Source organism: Xenopus tropicalis, chromosome 1 (genome assembly GCF_000004195.4).
Source record: "Xenopus tropicalis strain Nigerian chromosome 1, UCB_Xtro_10.0, whole genome shotgun sequence".
Taxonomy (NCBI): domain Eukaryota; kingdom Metazoa; phylum Chordata; class Amphibia; order Anura; family Pipidae; genus Xenopus; species Xenopus tropicalis.
The window spans coordinates 99,774,879-99,795,077 of record NC_030677.2 but is presented as its reverse complement, the minus strand read 5'-3'; the positions used below and the strand labels follow the sequence as shown (position 1 = coordinate 99,795,077).

Below are 20,199 nucleotides of genomic sequence, written 5' to 3'. Positions count from 1 at the left end.
GGTATGGGGTTGCATGAGTGCATGTGGCATGGGCAGCTTGCATGTCTGGAAAGGCAGCATCAATGCAGAAAAATATATTCAGGTTCTAGAACAACATATGCTCCCATCCAGACGTCATCTCTTTCAGGGCAGAGCCTGCATTTTTCAACAAGATAATGCCAGACCACATTCTGCATCAATCACAACATCATGGCTGCGTAGGAGAAGGATCCGGGTACTGAAATGGCCAGTCTGCAGTCCAGATCTTTCACCTATAGAGAACATTTGGCGCATCATAAAGAGGAAGGTGTGACAAAGAAGGCCCAAGACGATTGAACAGTTAGAGGCCTGTATTAGACAAGAATGGGAGAGCATTCCTATTCCTAAACTTGAGAAACTGGTCTCCTCGGTCCCCAGACGTCTGTTGAGTGTTGTAAGAAGAAGGGGAGATGCCACACAGTGGTGAAAATGGCCTTGTCCCAACTTTTTTGGGATTTGTTGACACCATGAAATTCTGAATCAACATATTTTTCCCTTAAAATGGTACATTTTCTCAGTTTAAACTTTTGTTCCGTGATTTATGTTCTATTCTGAATAAAATATTAAAAGTTGGCACCTCCACATCATTGCATTCAGTTTTTATTCACAATTTGTTTAGTGTCCCAACTTTTTTGGAATCCGGGTTGTATATACAGGTACATATATATATATGTATATTGATAGTAAGGTCAAACTCATTGTTTATGGTGTAAAAACCATAGTACATACAGTAAGAAGTGTAATTAGCACAGGTAAATACCGTTGCTGACATAAATTGGCATTAACACACTGGACAGGTAATAAGAGAAAATAGGGAGTTACACCTAGAGCACTGTTTGCATCCATGTTCATCTGGTCATGCTTTCATGTCATATCCTTGGACCCTTTCTTGTAAAGAAATAGCAGGCCTGAGGGCATTTTTTTTTTAACTTGGGTACCATTCTACTTAAGTGGCCAGACCCACCAAACAGGTGGTCTAGGCTGGCAGTGGACAAATAACAGTGGCCCCTTTTGGGGGAGGGCAATGCTAGCTAAGTAGGATTGGGCCCAAAAATATCTCATGGTGGCTCTGTCTACACTAGCAATTCTTCTAGTTGTGGGGGCGACAGAGTGCATGGAATTACTAGGTACTTGGAAGGCTTGCTAGAAGCTACATAGTTACATATGTACCTAGTTAAATTGGGTTTCAAATAAAACCACTAGCCACTAGCCTATCAATTTCAACCCCTTCAAATGACCATACCTCCCAACATTTGAAAAATAAAAAGAGGGGCAACATTTTTTGGACCACGCCCACTTTTGTGGCCATGCCCCAAATACCACACCCACCCAATTTTTTTTTCAAAAAATACTCCTTTTATATAGTTGAAATGGTGGGATCAGATCCAAAATGTGCTATACCCTCATACTGTACTACCTACGAGAAACATTATACCAACTCCTACATACAAATATAGACAGAAGGCAGTCAGTTATAAGTGAGTTATAACTATGTACCAGTTTTGCCCCCCCCACACACAGTGCCCCCAATGGCCCAATAGACAGTACCCCCATACACAGTGCCCTCCATAGAAAGTGCCCCCAATTGCCCCATAGACAGTACCCCCCATATAAAGTGCCCCCATAGACAGTACCCCCATACACAGTGCCCCCATAGAAAGTACCCCCCATACACAATGCCCCCATAGAAAGTGCCCCAATTGCCCCCATATACAATACCTCCCCATATACAGTACCCCTCATACACAGTGCCCCCCATAGATGCCCCTTCTTCTTCAGTGGCTCCTGCTCCTTATGCAGTGGGGACAGGCCCTTTTATAAGGTTGCACCCCGTGCGTACGTGTGATGTCAATACGCACAGGGCGCAACCTTATAAAAGGACCTGTCACTGCCGCACAAGGAGCCGCATAAGGAGAGGAGCTGCTGAAGAAGAAGGAGTGCCCGGCTCCAGCCAGCGCATCCCACTGTCCCGGATAGTTCAATGAATGTCCCGCATTTGCGTAATCTATTACGGAAATGCGGGAAATTTATGGAACTTTCCGGGACAGCGGGATGCGCTATTAAAACCGGGACAGTCCTGCGGAAAGCGGGACAGTTGGGGGGTATGCAAATGACCACAGTGCATATACATACCTATCCAGACCCAGGTCCAGATTTCTAAATTGTGTGCCCCTAGGCTAGGTAGTCCCTGTACGCACTCTGCAGAAGTTTGCACATGTGCACATACACAAGATTTCATTCATGAGTCCTGAGCACTGAGGATTCTGCGCGGGAGATTAAAAGAGGTATTAAACCTCCTCGGTGTCCCCGGTGGACAAAATATAGATGCAGCTGGGTGGGATGCCGACCCTAAAGTCCTACCACCCTAGGCCCAGGCCTTTGTGGCCTTTGCACAAATACGGGTCTGTACAGGCTTGACAATATATTTACATATAAAATTCCGCTTTCCGCGGGACAGTCCCGGTTTTGATAGCGCATCCTGCTGTCCCGGATAGTTCCATGAATGTCCCGCATTTCTGTAATAAATTACGGAAATGCAGAACATTCATTGACGTATCCGGGACAGCGTGATACGCTGGCGCTCCTTCTTCCCCAGCGGCTCCTCTGTGTATGCGGCTCCTTGTGCGGTGGTGACAGGTTGCGCCCGTGCGTAATGACGTCACACGTACCCAGGGGCGCAACCTTATAAAAGGGCCTGTCACCGTCGCATAAGGAGCCGCATACACAGAGGAGCCGCTGACTAAGAAGAAGGGAGCGCTGTGAATGGGGGGGGGCTGTCTCTATTGGGGGCACTGTGTATGGGGGGACTGTCTCTATTGGGGGACTGTGTATGGGGGGACTGTCTCTATTGGGGGCACTGTGTATGGGGGGGACTGTCTCTATTGGGGGCACTGGCTATGGGGGGGACTGTCTCTATTGGGGGCACTGCGTATGGGGGGGACTGTCTCAATTGGGGGCACTGTGTATGGGGGGGGAGTGTCTCTATTGGGGGCACTGTGTATGGGGGGGACTGTCTCTATTGGGGGCACTGTGTATGGGGGGGACTGTCTCTATTGGGGCACTGTGTATGGGGGGGACTGTCTCTATTGGGGGCACTGTGTATGGGGGGACTGTCTCAATTAGGGGCACTGTGTATGGGGGGGACAGTCTCAATTGGGGGCACTCTGTATGGGGGGGTGTCTCAATTGGGGGCACTGGGTATGGGGGGAGTGTCTCAATTGGGGGCACTGTGTATGGGGGGGACTGTCTCAATTGGGGGCACTGTGTATGGGGGGGACTGTGTAAGGGGGCACTGTCTCAATTGGGGGCACTGTGTATGGGGGTTACTGTCTCAATTGGGGGCACTGTGTATGGGGGAACTGTCTCAATTGGGGACACTCTGTATGGGGGTACTGTCTATGGTAGCAGTTGGGGGCACTGCGTATGGGGGGTACTGTGTATGGGGACACTTTCTATGGAGGGTTACTGTCTATGGGGGCACTTTCTATGGGGGTTAATGTCTATGGGGCACTTTCTATGGGGGCAATTGGAGGCACTGTGTATGGGGGCACTGTGTATGGGGGCAATTGGGGGCACTTTCTATGGGGAGCATTGTGTATGGGGGCACTGTGTATGGGTGGTACTGTCTTTTAGGCTATTGGGGGTACTGTGTAAGGGGAGGGGGAAACTGGTACATAGTTATATTTCACTTATAACTGACTGTCTTCTCTCTATATTTGTATTTTATATGTAGGAGTTGCTGTATTGTTTTCCTTAGGTAGTACAGTATGAGGGTATAGTACATTTGCGTCTGATCCCGCCATTTCAACTATATAAAAGGAGTATTTTTTGAAAAAAAAATGGATGGGGTGTGGTAATTGGGGCGTGGCCACAAAAGTGGGCATGGTCAAAAAAATTGCAGTGCTGCACTCACCAAAAAGATTTGTCCCTCTTTTTATTTTTCAAATGTTGGGAGGTATGAAAATTATATATATAGATACCAATTTGCTTGTTCAAGAAATCATCCAAGCTGCATAATTCCCTGGACAGGACCGGAACTGAAAAAATTAAGTTCAGCAGATGAAACCACTATAATTGAACAATAACATTGTAAGGATCATTTATTATTACCTGCAAGGCAGGGTGCAAAATGCTAAAAAACAGGTACAATTCTTTATGTTCTTTGCACTTTGCTCTCTGTGATGCAGATAGCAGCGATGCTGTTTCAGAGCACAGAGAACTGCATTTGCCTTATGAATACAGTGCTGCCTGTGTTAAGTAGCGCTAAATACATGAGGGGTGGATGTGGGAGAAACATGGGTGTCTGACACTTCCTGCTTGTCATTCAGGTACACAAGATAGAGTGGATCGTGTCCACAGGGTGCATCAGGGACAGGAGTGCTTTGTGCCCCCATTACACCATTTTTTTTATCTTTCGCTAAGTACAAAAGCCCAGACACACTGCAGACAGAAGTGCTCTCTAAATGGGTACCATGGAACACACATTTATACCTCTTAGTGCTCTTGCATTTCTGTCTGTCTGTCTTTTACCCCTATTAATCTAGCTAAAAGATTGCTTTACCCAGGAGAAATGTTAAAACAACAAAGAGCGACTATATTTTTTTGCAGCATCAAAGAATAGGCGTTCAATTGCACAGCCTTACAGCTTTGAGTCTTGGTGCATCAATCCCCAGAAGGTGGAGCTGTTCACTTTAGGATATACTTTTTATTTTTTTTTGGTTTGTAAAAATACTAAAAATCACTGAACTTCAGATTAAAATATTTGTCCCCAAAAATAGCCTTACATATTGCATGTCTTACCACAACCATATAACATGTGTAAAGAAAATTATAGGTATGGGATCTATTATCCAGAAAACCGTAATCCAGAAAGCTCTGAATTACAGGAAGGCCTTCTCCCATGGACTCCATTTCAATCAAATAATTAATATTTAAAAAAAAAATGATTTCTATTTCTCTGTAATAATAAAACAATACCTTATACTTAAGCATAACTAAAATATAATCAATCCTTATTGGAGGCAAAACAACCCTACTGGTTGAATTCATGTTTAGATAATTTTTTAGTAGTATGGAGATCCAAATTATGGAAAGACTCCTTATCAGAAATACCCCAGGTTCCGAGCATTCCAGCATTCTGAATAATATGTCCCATACATGTATTTTATAAAGAACATGGCACTAATAGCTTCAGAACTACAGTACATTCTGCAATTATAAGTTACATAAACATAGTTTAGGCCTTATGGCACACAAGTCTGTCCATTTTTAAACCTTTATCTGTCATCTTGATTTATCCTTACAGATCTGGCTGAAAGACTCCACCCTGAAACACTGAATTTCTTTCAGTAGTCACATCTGGGTTATAATAAAATTACTAAAAGCCAGGTTTTGGGTGTGTGGTTTTTACAGGGTCAGATTCGTCTGTGGAGCCCCTAGGCTTGCACACCAAACCCCCCCCCCCCTTTACTTCTGTTTGGCTTCTGACCTGTCATAAAGTACTAGGGACTACGTAGGAGATTCAAATAACTTAATAGTTGGAAGCCAGCTAAAGGGGGTGAGAGGAGGCAAAGCTGAGTCAAGCCTATGGAGGTGGGGGATGAAGTTCCGGACTAAGGGTATGAGAAGGATGAGGTCTGTGCCTAGCACCCCCACTGTTGCCCCCTTCTGCCTACCCCTAGTTCTGGCCCTGTGTGTGGATGTGGCACTGGCAACATAATGCTACTAAAAATCTATTGCCCTAGGCCTGAGCCTATGGTCTAGATTCCCATGTTCTATGTTTTGGAGTTAAGTACAGGGTTTCAATGCACTTGTGAGCACTGCATGCTGTGTACATTCACACTGATGGGCACAATTTTGTGGCTATTAGTAAGCATAGCTTTTGTGTCTGGCAAGGGTAAAAAATGCCCTAAAGTCTTTATTGTTGAAGGATAGGCAATTCCTACATTGTTTCAGTTGACCTGTGTGTGACTTGGCTAATGGAAGCTCTGGTTTAACAATACCTGAAAAATTGCCAGTTGCCTTTATCGGAGACACAGGGTTTCGTCTTGAGTTCCTTTAGGGAGTAGCTAATTGTTGATTTCTGCATGTATGTTTTATAAGAGCATTATCAAGTAAGATATAGCAAATTATAATTCATATGAGATTCCCAATTCTGAGATCTGAACTATTGCTGCTACATATCCAGAGGGGGCGGCTTTTTTAAAGAGCTAAATGATTTTGCTTATGCGTTACAGTAATTGCCGCTAATTACAAAGCAATGACAAGGTGAAATTTGTATAAATTAGACACTTGAATATGAATCTGGTGTTGGCACTGAAGCTGCCTAAGTGCTTAAATTACTGCAGAATCACAAGTGACAGGCCATTTAAAGAAGCAGTTTCTTCATATATGCATTTCATACTTACTCTAATGACACAGTTATATATAGAAATGTAGGAAAAATCTGTCTTCATTTCTGGTTGGCATCTTTGTTTTTCAGTCCTTCAACCAATGACATTTGCAAGCACCACAATATGTAAAAATATTCAACTTCTGCTTAAATTCCCACAAAGGGTATGTAAAGCCTGTTATTGTTTAGCATATTGCACAGAATTAGTAAAACGCTACCAAGACACAGTGTCTGGTTATCAAATCTATGTATTGCTCTTTTCACAAGTTTTTTTCACTGTCATGCCAACAAATATGCACATAAACCTTATGGAATTAAAAAAAAAAAGACATTTCATGGATAAGCACTAAACAAGGAATTAGACAAAGTGCTAATAAATCTTATATTTTGGTCTTTTTTTAGAAGCCCAAGGCCACCTCAAGCCCATAGATTGCATAATGAATCAGTTAGCTCATTTGCTAAGATGTGCTCAGATTTGCACCTTAAATGCATAATAAATACATAAAAAATGTCCTTGTTTTCTGCTATTTTGATGACTTTACACAATTACTCATTTTTCTCAACTTTAGTCCACAGTACACTGACATCCTCAAGATAGCTCTAGAGAGGCAGGAGACAGTGAACTGTTGTTGACAGTGATATTGAGGTGTTATCTAGCTCTAGACTGTCCTACTAGTGACCTGCAGGACACATCTAGCCTCTGGGGCACGAGTTGTGGTACTACCTCAAAAGGAAGCATATAAAATACAGCATTTCTAGAATATATTTTCCTGGATTTAGGTTTTTTTTCAAGTCATACTGTTTGGGGATTCCAAATAGCTGGCTATGCTGGAATCATTTTGCTGGGCCACGGTAGTCATGTCTCTGACTCACAGTGTGAGCCTGAATAACTGAAGAGGAGCACTGAGGCTTTTTTGCACTGATAGTGTTGTGGAAGTGTTTTACGAAGAGTACAGTTAGTACTCGAAACGTTGGATTTTTTTGAATAAAATTTTTTCACTTTATCGTTAAGTCCTTGTGTGTGCAGCTCTCTGTCCATATATATATATATATCTCTTGGCGCCATTTCCTCCTTAAAACGCCGATGTGTATGCTTTTCTGTTGCATTCCCTGACGAAAGTCCCAGGTGGGGACTGAAACGTTGGAAATAAACACTCACCGTTTGCATTACAAAAGCCCTGGTGACTTTTTTGTCCTTCTATGAAAATCCTAAGAGTGCTGACACTTTTCCTGTTTATATATATATATATATAGTCTCTTAGAAAGCACTCACGGTAAAGTATAAAAATAAAACAATTTATTAAACAAAAAAGTCTACGCGTTTCGATCCATGTAGGATCGTCATCAGGTCCTGATGCAACGTTTCGAGCCTGGCCGGGCTCGAAACGTCGCATTTTGTGTACAGTATGAATTTGATCTTTTAATATACCTTTTGCACTTTAAAGTGTGTGCTGTCCATTCTTGAACTTATTGTATATGCAAGGATATCGGAACCTGTTGGGGACGTGCACCACATTTTGTTCTATTGCAGGGTGCTGTACTATTGCATAAAACAAGTATATATATATATATATATATATATATATATATTTTTTTTTTTTTTTTTTATTATTATTGTAATACACATATATATTTCAGTGCACTATGTACAATACACTACTATTGTACTTCACAGCCCTTCCCTATCTGCACACGGGATTCTTACTTACAATCAAATGCTCATATGTACAGTGAGTAGTAGATGTGTGCACCATAACAATTAAACTTATGTACTATGTGATAAAAACCAAGCACAAATATCAATGTAGCTGCCTACCACTATGTGGATACTATGTGCACGTGGAAGGGTTGCAGTAAAAATTTGATATCCCTACATTATTTATCAGGTTTAGATATTTATTGTTGTGGGAGAAGAGAGGATAATTCATTTTTCCACCTTTCAGCTACAAAAATCTGTAACAGTAGGCACAAAATGTTTTAATGAAAACTTCTTCTGCTTAGGTGCCAGAGGGCATAACTTATGTCAGGTGGAGCATTATTAATAGCCCCTATGATAGGCCTTATCTCTGCAGTGCAGGTTATAGCCTTTATATATTTAATTACATTTTATTCTGCAAAGTGGTTTGGTTTCAATACACATTCAATGTCCTTGTATTTTTGGATACATTAGTACCTATATATTTATAAAAATAACTTGATGTAACTTGCAAATGCATATTGTTTTATATGTTGGGCCTATACTTAAGATTGTTTCAGTCTCTACCATAGAAGGAGTTTTTATTTGTAAGATTTTATGACCTGTATAAGCACAACTGGCATGTGTTCTGCAGCTTTAGAGGCCTGAGAAAGGAGATATTACTCAAACCAAATACAAGACTAAAAGTCATGCATAAAGAAGTGAACTGTGTGAAAATCACATTTGTGACAAAAAGGACATCGAGGGAGTTCGGAGGCAGTTGGGAATGGAGGGCCCTCCTTTAAGATCCTACTAACCCATTTGAGGTCTAAATACATGCAGGCTTTTAGCAAGGTGCTCTGTGGAAATACCCAGAGGTACAAGTGCTGCTTACTAGAGTCATTGGAGATCTTGCTGTCAGGCAGATCTGCACCAAGGAATGGGAGCAAGCTAAGTATTGTTTGCACACTGAATGATTTTCAATTTTTCATAATTTATATCACGCACTATTTAGAATTTAGAAGCTTGCCTCATGAATAAGCTGGAGGACATTTAAGATTTAAGAAGTGCATTGCTGGAACATATAGTATTGGAAAAGTTACAATATTAAGAGACTGCCTACTCACTAACATTCACAAATTACTCAGATTCTCATTTTTGTAAAAATAATCTTTCTATAGTATAATATTACATCAATTGCTTAAGGCGGTATACTTTTATATTCTATAGGAGGGCCCCTCTGTAGCTGCTGCATCAATGTGTTTTTATGGGATACGGGTGTTTTTAATGAATTGCTATGATGCTGAAGAATAAAATGTATATCTTTTAGATTTTGTATTTACATTTCTTTGGAGTGAAAGGTTCAAGTTCTAGCCTTGTGGTTTATGTTTTCAACATTTGTTTGGTTCCACAAGACTAAAAGCCTTTTAGACATTTGGCCCATGTTACATGCAAAAATACAGTATATTGATCTTTTACTAGGTAGAGTCTCTGCTTTAACTGAAAAAAATTGTGCCACAATTGACAGTTTCAGAGTCCCCATATATATTATTTAAAACTATCTTCAAACTATTCTGCAAGAGATAGGAACTTACACACTTACAAGAACAAATATCCAATATATATATCACCTGACCTAGCAATATGGCTATGCTAGTGCACCAACTTTTTTACATGCAGATTTTGGACACGGCAGGGGGCAACTGAAGTAAAACCAGGGTGCTACAATGTTTCAGATATTCTAAATATAATAGTTATGCCTAGGTGGAATTATTTAGAATATTCTACCATGATTGCAACCAATCAGATCTTTACTTCAATTTTCTAACTTCTAGTAGTTGTCTATCTTTTGGTTAATTGGCTATTTAGAAACTAACATAGAAGGCGCAGCTATGGACTTTGTATTGATGTATCTGTTTAATGTACTTTTTTTTATGTCTAACCCATATTTTTTTAAATCGACTACAGTTTATTCACTATTTAAGAATATGCAGTACATGCCAAAAAATTTACCTAACTTACTTCAGCACTAATAGTTTCAAAACCAGTGAGTCTGGGGTCAAGTAGTAAACTTTTGTTCTGGGTACTGAATTCATAAGCATATTTTTATATATTTCTATTTTGTATAATTTGAATTGGAACTTTAAAGGACTCCACAAACCATAAGCACATGTAACACCAATCATATTTATGCCCTTCAATAACAATATGCTACCTTGTCCTTCTACTCAAGTTGTATATCATGCATTTAGCAATTCTAACTGAATTACTATCTGCTGGAATCACTTAGCTTGCTGTACATTGTCCTTGCGCCTCAGGCACCAAACATGGTTTGGAAGCGAAACAGCTCACACAGACTCACTGTGCTTGAAAAATGTTGTGTACCTCTCAGTGTATAATTAGCACTATATAAAAATAAAGATGTTGATGATTATAATCATTGTCTGTTGCTTCAACAGTCATGCTCAGATTGCTAGCCTACAGTCTATCCCAAAATCACAGCTGTTGTTCTCTGCTATAAAACCTAAACAAAATACAGGTTTCAACTTTGAAGAAATTAGCTTCTGTGTATTGGTGGTTTAAGTCTGTTCCACAAATTGACTTTTTTCATTTTTTCTTAATATTTTTTGGATGTTTAATGGTTTCATCTCTTTTTGGATAATTTTGCCATGTTACATATAAAATATATATATATATAGTAATATAAAATTAAGCACAAAGTCCCATGAGGTAGGCATTCATGAAAAATGAAGAATCCGATGACTGGGTGCAGTCCTCAGTTCAATGTAGAGATACTTGGGAGAAAAACGGGCCGCTCCACACAGGACTTATATAGAACAAAGGTTATTTATTAAAGCCAATAACAAAGACTCACGTTTCGGCTGGTACACCAGACTTTCTCAAAGTTACATGTACCAGCCGAAATGTCAGTCTCTGTTTTTGGCTTTAATAAACAAACTTTGTTCTATATAAGTCCTGTGTGGAGCGGCCCGTTGTTCTCCCTAGTAATATAAAATAATATAATAATATTGTATATAGTAATTTATAGATTGTTCATCATTTACATGAGTTTTTGCCCCAGGGGAGGTGTAGTCAGTATGGAGGAGATCTATGCAAGCAGAGGGAGTATATCAGAACTTTATGCAGGCAGTGTACTGTCCAAAATTAAACTCGAAACGTTGGATTTTTTTTAATAAAATTTTTTTCACTTTATCGTTAAGTCCTTGTGTGTGCGGCTCTCTGTCCATATATTGCCTCATTTTAGCCAGCACCCAGGGCATTTGAACTTTTATAGGGTGTGCTCCACTCTTCCTTGTATGTATATATATATATATATATATATATATATATGTGCAGTGAAAAAGATTAAGTACTGCATTTTAGGAGACAGAGGATGAGGTTACAACCTGTACCTGAAAAGGTTACAACCTGTACTGCTTACAATCTAATTATGTACACACACAGAGATATGGGATCTTGTTTCTGAAATTCTTCAGATCTGAGATTTTCTGTATAATTTGCCTCACCATCAACCTTAAAAAACACAAGACATTAAATAAACTCTATATTGTTTTGTGCCAATATGAATAAATGCAGCGTTACCATCAGGTACTACATACTGTTTATTATTACAGCAAAAAGGACAATGATTAAAGATATATTTGCTTAAATTACCTCTATGGAATTTAGCCGTCCTGTAATTTATCTATCTACCTATGATTATTAGGAACATGTACTTATAAAGCACCAGCATATTCTGCAGCATTGTTCAATAAATAGGTGTAAAAGCAACCAGTAACTGACACAACAGATAAAGAGGGCCTTGCCCAAAAGAGCTAGTCTGGCTATAAGATCATGAATGACATAGCAATATGTATTTTTACTATGTACATATTACTACATACCACACTCTAACTCTAATCTATTGCACAGTGTTGTGGAATATGGTGGAACTATAAATACATGTTAATAATGCTAATAATAGTGATAATAATCATTATTGTCATCATCTAGGGTGAGCAGAGTCAAAAGAAACCACCTTTCCAAAACAAAAACTCAGCCACTGTAAAAAAAAAATTATTGTAAAAGAAGGCCAAGCTATCATACAATGTTTAGGCGACTGCCTCATGGAGACAGAAGAAGACTCATCTCCTGCAGATAGGAAAACATTTGTACCAACTTCATAATGAGACTTGTTTGTGCTCAAAGTGAACATTTTGTTAAACTGGCAGTTTTTTCTAGCTGTGTGTAACTGAACATTAATTGAGCTGTTGCTGTTTGTTAAATGTCTCGTGTTTTAAAATAAACAGTGACAGTCAGAAGTTTTTGCACAATCTCCATTTGCATAGCATATATATATATACAGTATATATACAGGTATAGGACCCATTATCCAGAATGCTCGGGACCCAAGGGTATTCCGGATAAGGGGTCTTTCCGTAATTTGGAGCTCAATACCTTAAGTCTACTAAAAATCAATAAAACATTAATTAAACCCAATAGGATTGTTTTGCATCCAATAAGGATTAATTATATCTTAGTTGGGATCAATTACAAGCTACTGTTTTATTATTACAGAGAAAAAGGAAATCAGTTTTAAAATTTTGAATTATTTGATTAAAATGGAGTCTATGGGAGACGGGCTTTCCGTAATTCGGAGCTTTCTGGATAATGGGTTTCCGGATAAGGGGTCCGATACCTGTATATATATATATATATATATATATATATATATATATATTATATAAATCATTTAGATTTTTAATATAACAGTTTCCTAATCGGATTATAGTCTTTCATAAAGTTGGAAACAATTACCAAAATACTTTTGTGCATGGGTGCAACTGGAGCAATACCTTTGGTAGGGGTGTAAAACCTTGTAATTTTTTATTGCCCTAATCATTATATACCGATGTGGCTAAGTTGAATGCCTTGGTCCATTCTTGGTCAGCTACTGAAAGCTAATTTTAAGACATTATTATACAATTTTTTTTTGTGGCTGTGGTAATTGTCACATACTTAAAGTTTTATAATTACAATGAGATCAACATATAATTGAATCTGTGCTGTTTGTATGAGAAGTAAAAATAAATACTTTGTTTACTAAATTCTTGCTTTTTATACACAAAAAATGTATAGATTGCACAAAATTAAATTATAAATAATTTTGATTTTACATTCAGACTGTCTTTTTATTTTCAGCATCCACTCCTCCAAACATGGTGGATAGACCCTGCCTCAGGCTTAAAGTTTACGTACGTCCAACAAGTAAGTACCAGTCAAACTACAGAAACTGATTTGAACATAAAGGCTGATACCTGAAATTTGAGTATGCCAAGTAGCATTTAACGTTCAAATAGTTTCAATGCCATTTTCCCCATTAAAGTTACACTGATACATGTGAATATTAAGCACTATCACTAAACTCCAGCATAATAAACACAGGCTGAGGCAGAATGTAGGTACTGGCACAAGTAAGGTTTACTGGCAGGCAAGACAGGGTACACTGTATTACAACACTGCCAACATAATAAGGCAAGATAGAATGAAAGTACAGGTATAGGATCTATTATCCAGAATGCTTGGGACCTGAGCATTTCCAAATAAGGCATCTTTCTGTTATTTGGATCTCTATAACTTTATTATTTAATCCAATAAGGATTAATTATATCTTAGTTGGGGTCAAGTACAAGGTACTGTTTTATTATTACAGAAAATAAGAAATTAATTAAAAAAAAGAATTATTTGCTTAAAATTATAGTTATAGTATTAAGTAATATAGGAGATGTAGATTGTAAGCTCTTTTGGGTAGGGCTTCACCTCTTGTATCGGTTATTGACTTTATATGTTACTCTGTATGTCCCTTATCCGGAAACCCATTATCCAGAAAGCTCCGAATTACGGAAAGCCCGTCTCCCATAGACTCCATTTTAATCAAATAATTCAAAATTTTAAAACTGATTTCCTTTTTCTCTGTAATAATAAAACAGTAGCTTGTAATTGATCCCAACTAAGATATAATTAATCCTTATTGGATGCAAAACAATCCTATTGGGTTTAATTGTACAGCACTGCGGAATATGTTGGCGCTTTATAAATAAATGTTAATAGTAATAATGGCCTTCCTGTAATTTGGAGCTGTCTGAATAATGGTTTTCTAGATAAGGGCCCTATACCTGTACAAACAGATACTAGGTAACAGACACTTTTCTCTGCACACAAAGGGGCTGATTTACTAACCCACGAATCCGACCCGAATTGGAAAAGTTCCGACTTGAAAACGAATATTTTGCGACTTTTTCGTATGTTTTGCGATTTTTTCGGATTCTGTACGAATTTTTCGGATCCAATACGATTTTTGCGTAAAAACGCGAGTTTTTCGTATCCATTACGAAAGTTGCGTAAAAAGTTGCGCATTTTGCGTAGCGTTAAAACTTACGCGAAAAGTTGCGCATTTTTCGTAGCGTTAAAACTTAACGCTACGAAAAATGCGCAACTTTTCGCGTAAGTTTTAACGCTACGCAAAATGCGCAACTTTTTACGCAACTTTCGCAATGGATAGGAAAACTCGCGTTTTTACGCAAAAATCGTATTGGATCCGAAAAATTCGTAAAGAATCCGAAAAAATCGCAAAACATACGAAAAAATCGCAAAGTACCGATCATTACGAAAAAAACGCAATCGGACTCCATTCGACCCGTTCGTGGGTAAGTAAATCAGCCCCAAAGTGTGTACACGGTTTTCCAAAGTAGGGACAAAATCGTTTTTTTATGCACACAAAGTTAGGCACACAGACATTAGAGGGCAAATTGAAAACAGGTTGCCTTGAAAAGAGACCAAATCAAGAATGTAATCAGGAGAGCCTTCCACAGGCACAGTAACCAGCAGAATGGAGAGCAACAAATTGCAAAGTTATGTTGGTATTATTGGCATTTTGCAAGTTTAAATTTTGAGCCATTTGGGTAAACTGGGACACCACATTCCGAATCCCTGGTGTCTAGAGGGCCTTCATCAGTCCTGGCGTGCCAGTACTGACATCACCAAGTCAGCTCAGTGGCATCACCACTATGCCCCAGACTAGTATGTTCATCCTTACACTGTGAGACCAATAATATAGTTGGTTGAACAAATAGTTGATTTATGAACATAAACAAAAATACTTACGTCTTTAAAATGTAATAGTTTGTTTTAATTCCATTTTCTATTTATTTGTAAAGTGTTTTAATTCCAGGGTGAAATATAATTTTCCAAATTCATTCTCCCTGTGTGACATAAATATTGGGCATTCTTTCCCCATAGATCAGCAAGGCATTTGCCTGCTTAAAGCATTTGGACACATCCCAAATAACTGATACAGGTTTGATATTTGTGTCGGTTAAAAAAAGAAAAGTTCCTGATCATCAGGAATGTTTTTATAAATTGGCAAAATATCAAACTGCTGAGAATCCTTCTGGATTCAACATTTCATAAATCAGAACCATATTCTGAGTTTTTTTGGTTTTGGTGAGACATTTCAACATTCTATCTCTAACCACTTCAACCAAATTACATTAGCAAGAAAGCTGTCAATAAAGTTATATGATATCAATAAAAGGAAAACCTATGAAGTTACTCTACATGTCACTGCACAATGCATTCATACAGGTATGTTTCCTGTATAGTTACGTACAGTAGGTACGTAAGTGTTCCATCTGATCTGAACAAATATGTTATCTCTTAAATTGTTTTTGTCCTTTTTGCCTCAGATGATTCTCTCTATGAGTCTCCAGAGCCTATCTTCACCAGCAATAATTCGGGCCTAAGCCTCAGGGTTCCTCACCCCAGCCTTGGATTTCTCCTGTTTTGGACTATTATTGTTTTGTAGCTGTTGGGTCACAGATGACCATGATATCAGCCTAGACTAGAAGGAAAAAGAAGAAGCAATGAAGAGACTCCCTTTAACAAGGAAATAGAAAATAATAATTGAGTGCAAGAGGACCCAGATTATGAATAATCAATCTGCATTTCTGCTACCATTTATGTAAGAGCAAGCACGATGGTAAAAGCCCCCTGGTTCAAATGGGGTGTGCTGGAATTTGAATATTACCAGCAACTGGCTTTTTACATTTTTCAGACCAAATGTATAGTCTTTTTATTTTGTATTTTTATTGCTTTTCCTGCACCTGTCCCAGTAGAACAAAATCATTGTAAAGTTTTTTTTTCTCCAGCCTATAAAATGCGTTCCGGCTTATTCTGTTTACACGTGACACTTTTATCCTGTTATCTGTAATATTACTTTACAATTTTCCCTGCAAAATGCTTTGCACTCCTGTGGAATGAGATGTGGCTCTGGGATTAACAGATAGAGAAAACAAGATCAGTATTTTTATTTATGATCCTCTGTGAGCAGTTTTGAGTCCACTGTTTTGGACGGTTGGTTTATTCAAGTCAGCAAAATCAGGCATTTAAAGACCTAAGATCTTAAATATGTTTTCCCTTGTAGCATTTCACTTGTCATTTTGTTCTAGTACTGCTAAATAATTAACCATCTACAGTGAATCAGTTTATTAAACTCTTAATCAATGAAATGTACCATGTAAAGAGTATTGATTTCAAGTTCAGATTATCTCTTTTTTCTCCCAAAAGTATTCATATTTAGGATCCCTTACAAACTGACAAGAGTATTGTCATTTAGAATGCACAAAGCATTCTTATATTCACTATAGGTATTCTGAGCACAGAGGAAGCATAAATTTCTGGAATGCTGTAATGGTCCATTGTAGCAGAGGGTGTTCTGCATATTATTAATTCATTCTCTGTCAGGGAGAGTGTGTGCGAATAGATGAACTGGAAAGTACAAAAATGCAGTCTGTGAGCCATTATACCTGATTTTTGTTTTCTATTAAAAGACAAAAAAAAATACATGAAACAACATTTTTTCTTGTTGTTTTGGATTTCAATAAGCATCTGAAATGCTGGATAACTTGTGGGTGTCTTAGAAGAAACAGAATGCATTAGTGCCAATTTCATAGATGTTCCAAAAAGAATAAAATCCTCCAAAGGTGCTGCAAAAAAATATGAAAGTAACTGCCTATGAATGTATTAAATAAAAGGCAAAGGTGCCATTGGCCTCCGTACTTGTACTCATTGTTTACCGGTTTGCTTATCAGTAACTGTGACTGTCAGCTCAGTGTCATTCTGGTGCCTCTCCTTTGGGGCTGATTCCACACTAACAATCATTTCTGACTTGCACTTCAGCTCACTATGCTGGATTGTCCACTTGAGGCTATAAATCACATCAATCTCAATCTAAACCAGAGATAGTGAACTAGTAGGCTTCCGACTGTTGCTGAGGTACACTTCCCAGCATCCACAGACAACCAAAATCTGTAGGGATGCTTTCTGGGCACTGAAGTTCAACAACAGCTGGAAGTTTACGGGTGGGTGATCCCTGATCTCCACTACTTACCAGAGCTCCAGTGGCCAATACAGATTGGCAATTTGCCTGTTATAATCTCCTTATGTGGTTCTCGTCTCTCACTGCTGATTATCTGCCTGCAATAGGGGCAAGTCCCAGACATTTCATCCATGTGTGTAAATAGAGCCAGCAGATAAACTGTGATTTTCTATGTATTGCTGACAATGAATTTTATGGAAGTTGTATGATTTATAGACTAGGAAGCAAAATCTTGCAATAAAATACATTTTATCCATTCTCGTTTTCTCTGCTATTGCCTGGGGTAATTTTTTTTCTCTTTAAACTACTACTATATTAAATGCAGATCTGAACAATGTTCCACTGGCAGTTTTAAGTACACCAAACTACTATGTGAGCTTGTAAAGATTTATGATTCTTAAAGAATACATTGCAAGGGTGAAACACATTTATGAATATTTGTAGAATTGGCTTTTTTTCATAATCTCGGGCTATGGCCAGCCACATGATACAGAATCACAATGATGAGGGGTCACCTTCATGGAATTTTTATAAAAGACATGGTTTTGAGAGCATAGCTAGACTTATTAAAGAGATAGCTGTGTCACAAAATTACACCCTTTTTATCATCCCAAGTTTTTTAAATGATCTGGTCTATTTCACACATATATACATTTTTTTACACATTCACTGACTTGCTAGTCGCGTCTCATGCAGGGATCATATTTAGTCCTTTCTTATAAATGAGGTCTCCCAAACAGAATTCTGTGTTGGTTCAGCTCCTACACATCATGCCATAAAGCAAGACAGGATAGTATTCACTTTAAAGGGAACAGAAATAGTCACCAGTACTACAACTTATATTTCCTTATACAGACAGAAAAACATGCAGACATAACATTGATACAAGCTTATTGGGGTTAATGGTCTCACAAGGTGCTGACAGTTGGGTTTGGGTTCCTTTGGATCTGTTATAAGTTTTAACCATAGATTATAAGGCTATAATGCTCCTGTCTGTTAATGAAAGCTGTGGATTTTTCCAGTCCCAAACAGAATGTTGTTCTTTGCCTTCTGTGTAAAAGGTAATGTGAGGGAATGGCACGTTATAGGTATTTTGCCTATTAAGCCTGTGTATTAACAGACAGACAGATACGACTCTGAATTAAATACAATTTCAAAATGTTAAAAACAATTACATTTTTAATAAATATATATTGGAAAGTTGCTTAGAATCACATTTTCTTTTATTATGTCAAAAATAGTTTTTGGGTTTAGTTTCCATTTTAGGTAATCCCAAAGAGTTTATACAGGTTTAAATGTATACAAGGTAGTGTGTTGATCAAATGACATGATGCTGGCGAATGGGCAACAAATCCACTAAAAAAGACATTTTGGAAGACGTTGTAAGATATGTTTTATAGATACGCAGAATTTAAATTAAAATGTAAATAATAAAGGAACTGAAAGTCACATTAATGCCATAGCCTTATGAATGCACTTCCAGTGGAAAACTATTAAATTCTCAGTAGTTTCAAAAATGTTTCTATAGTTCAGCTGCTCTACGGCTTTCTATACAGCCACCTTGCCCTTTGGTATCTAGAAATACCATTCTTATATGGCATTCAAATAGCAGGATACTTATTAGCCCCGTTTCAGCAGTGGGCCTTGCATATTTGAAATACACCTTAGTAAACTGATGTCAATGTGGATTTTCCCTTTTATTAAAAATGCCCTAAATTGTAGTGGATATTTAATAAATATGTTTCACATATAGTCTATATTATTTTTATCTTATATATTTAAAAATTATTTGAGAGGTTCTCAACCTAACTTTTTTCTCAGCAGCATACAACTAACGAATGATATGAGTTGCTGACAGATTTGCTGCTCTAACAGGCTGATGCATTAGTCAGCAGTTTGCACCTTGACAAGCAGCATATCACCAAAACAATAAATAAAAAAATGAAAAAAAAAAGGATAAGCAACCACTAGTACTTGAGGGCATGTTAACTTCAGTGATAATTCAGGTTTTACAGCTTTTAAAAATTATACATAATATATAAGTAAGTAAAGAATAAAATCATCATGTAGAGGAAAAATGCTCTAGTGCATATGACACAGTACATTGCTCGTTGATAGTTAATATGCAGGTAAGAGTAACTATTTTCTTTTACATTTCACTAAAGCGCTACATTTTAGTTATGAAATACAGGTATGGGACCTGTTATCCAGAATACTTGGGACCTGGGGTTTTCCAGATAAGGATTTTTTCTGCAATTTGAATCACCATGCCTTAAATCTGCTAAAAATGTATTTAAGCATTAAATAAACCCAATAGGATTGTTTTGTCTCCAATAAGGATTAATTATATCTTAGTTGGGATCAATACAAGGTACTGTTTTATTATTACAGAGAAATAGGAAATATTTTTGTAACATATGAATTATTTGATTAAAATAGAGTCTATGGGAGTTGGCCTTCCCATAATTTGGAGCTTTCTGGATAACGGATCCTATACCTGTACCAAATTCAACTTCAAACAGTGAGTAAAACACAAAATTATACTTGACATTTTGCATATTATAATGTTAGCGCCAATGAAAAAGTTGCTATTTCTGTACAAGAATTTGCTATTTTGAGGTGCAGTCTAACAGAGCATGCACTCCAGTTAAGAAAACATTATTTAATAAAATATCCAAA

At 37.9% G+C, this 20,199-nt stretch overlaps 1 protein-coding gene across 1 annotated transcript in view; it reads left to right on the top strand.

The window, feature by feature from the left end:
* Positions 1–15,997, top strand: part of efna2 (ephrin A2) — a 120,398-nt gene extending 104,401 nt beyond the window's left edge. The window contains exons 3-4 of the mRNA NM_001123420.1: positions 13,287–13,352; positions 15,830–15,997. Of these exons, the coding sequence (NP_001116892.1) occupies positions 13,287–13,352; positions 15,830–15,948 (185 nt within the window). The 3' untranslated portion in view covers positions 15,949–15,997. The remainder of the gene's footprint in view (positions 1–13,286; positions 13,353–15,829) is intronic.
* The last annotated feature ends 4,202 nt before the right edge of the window (positions 15,998–20,199 follow it).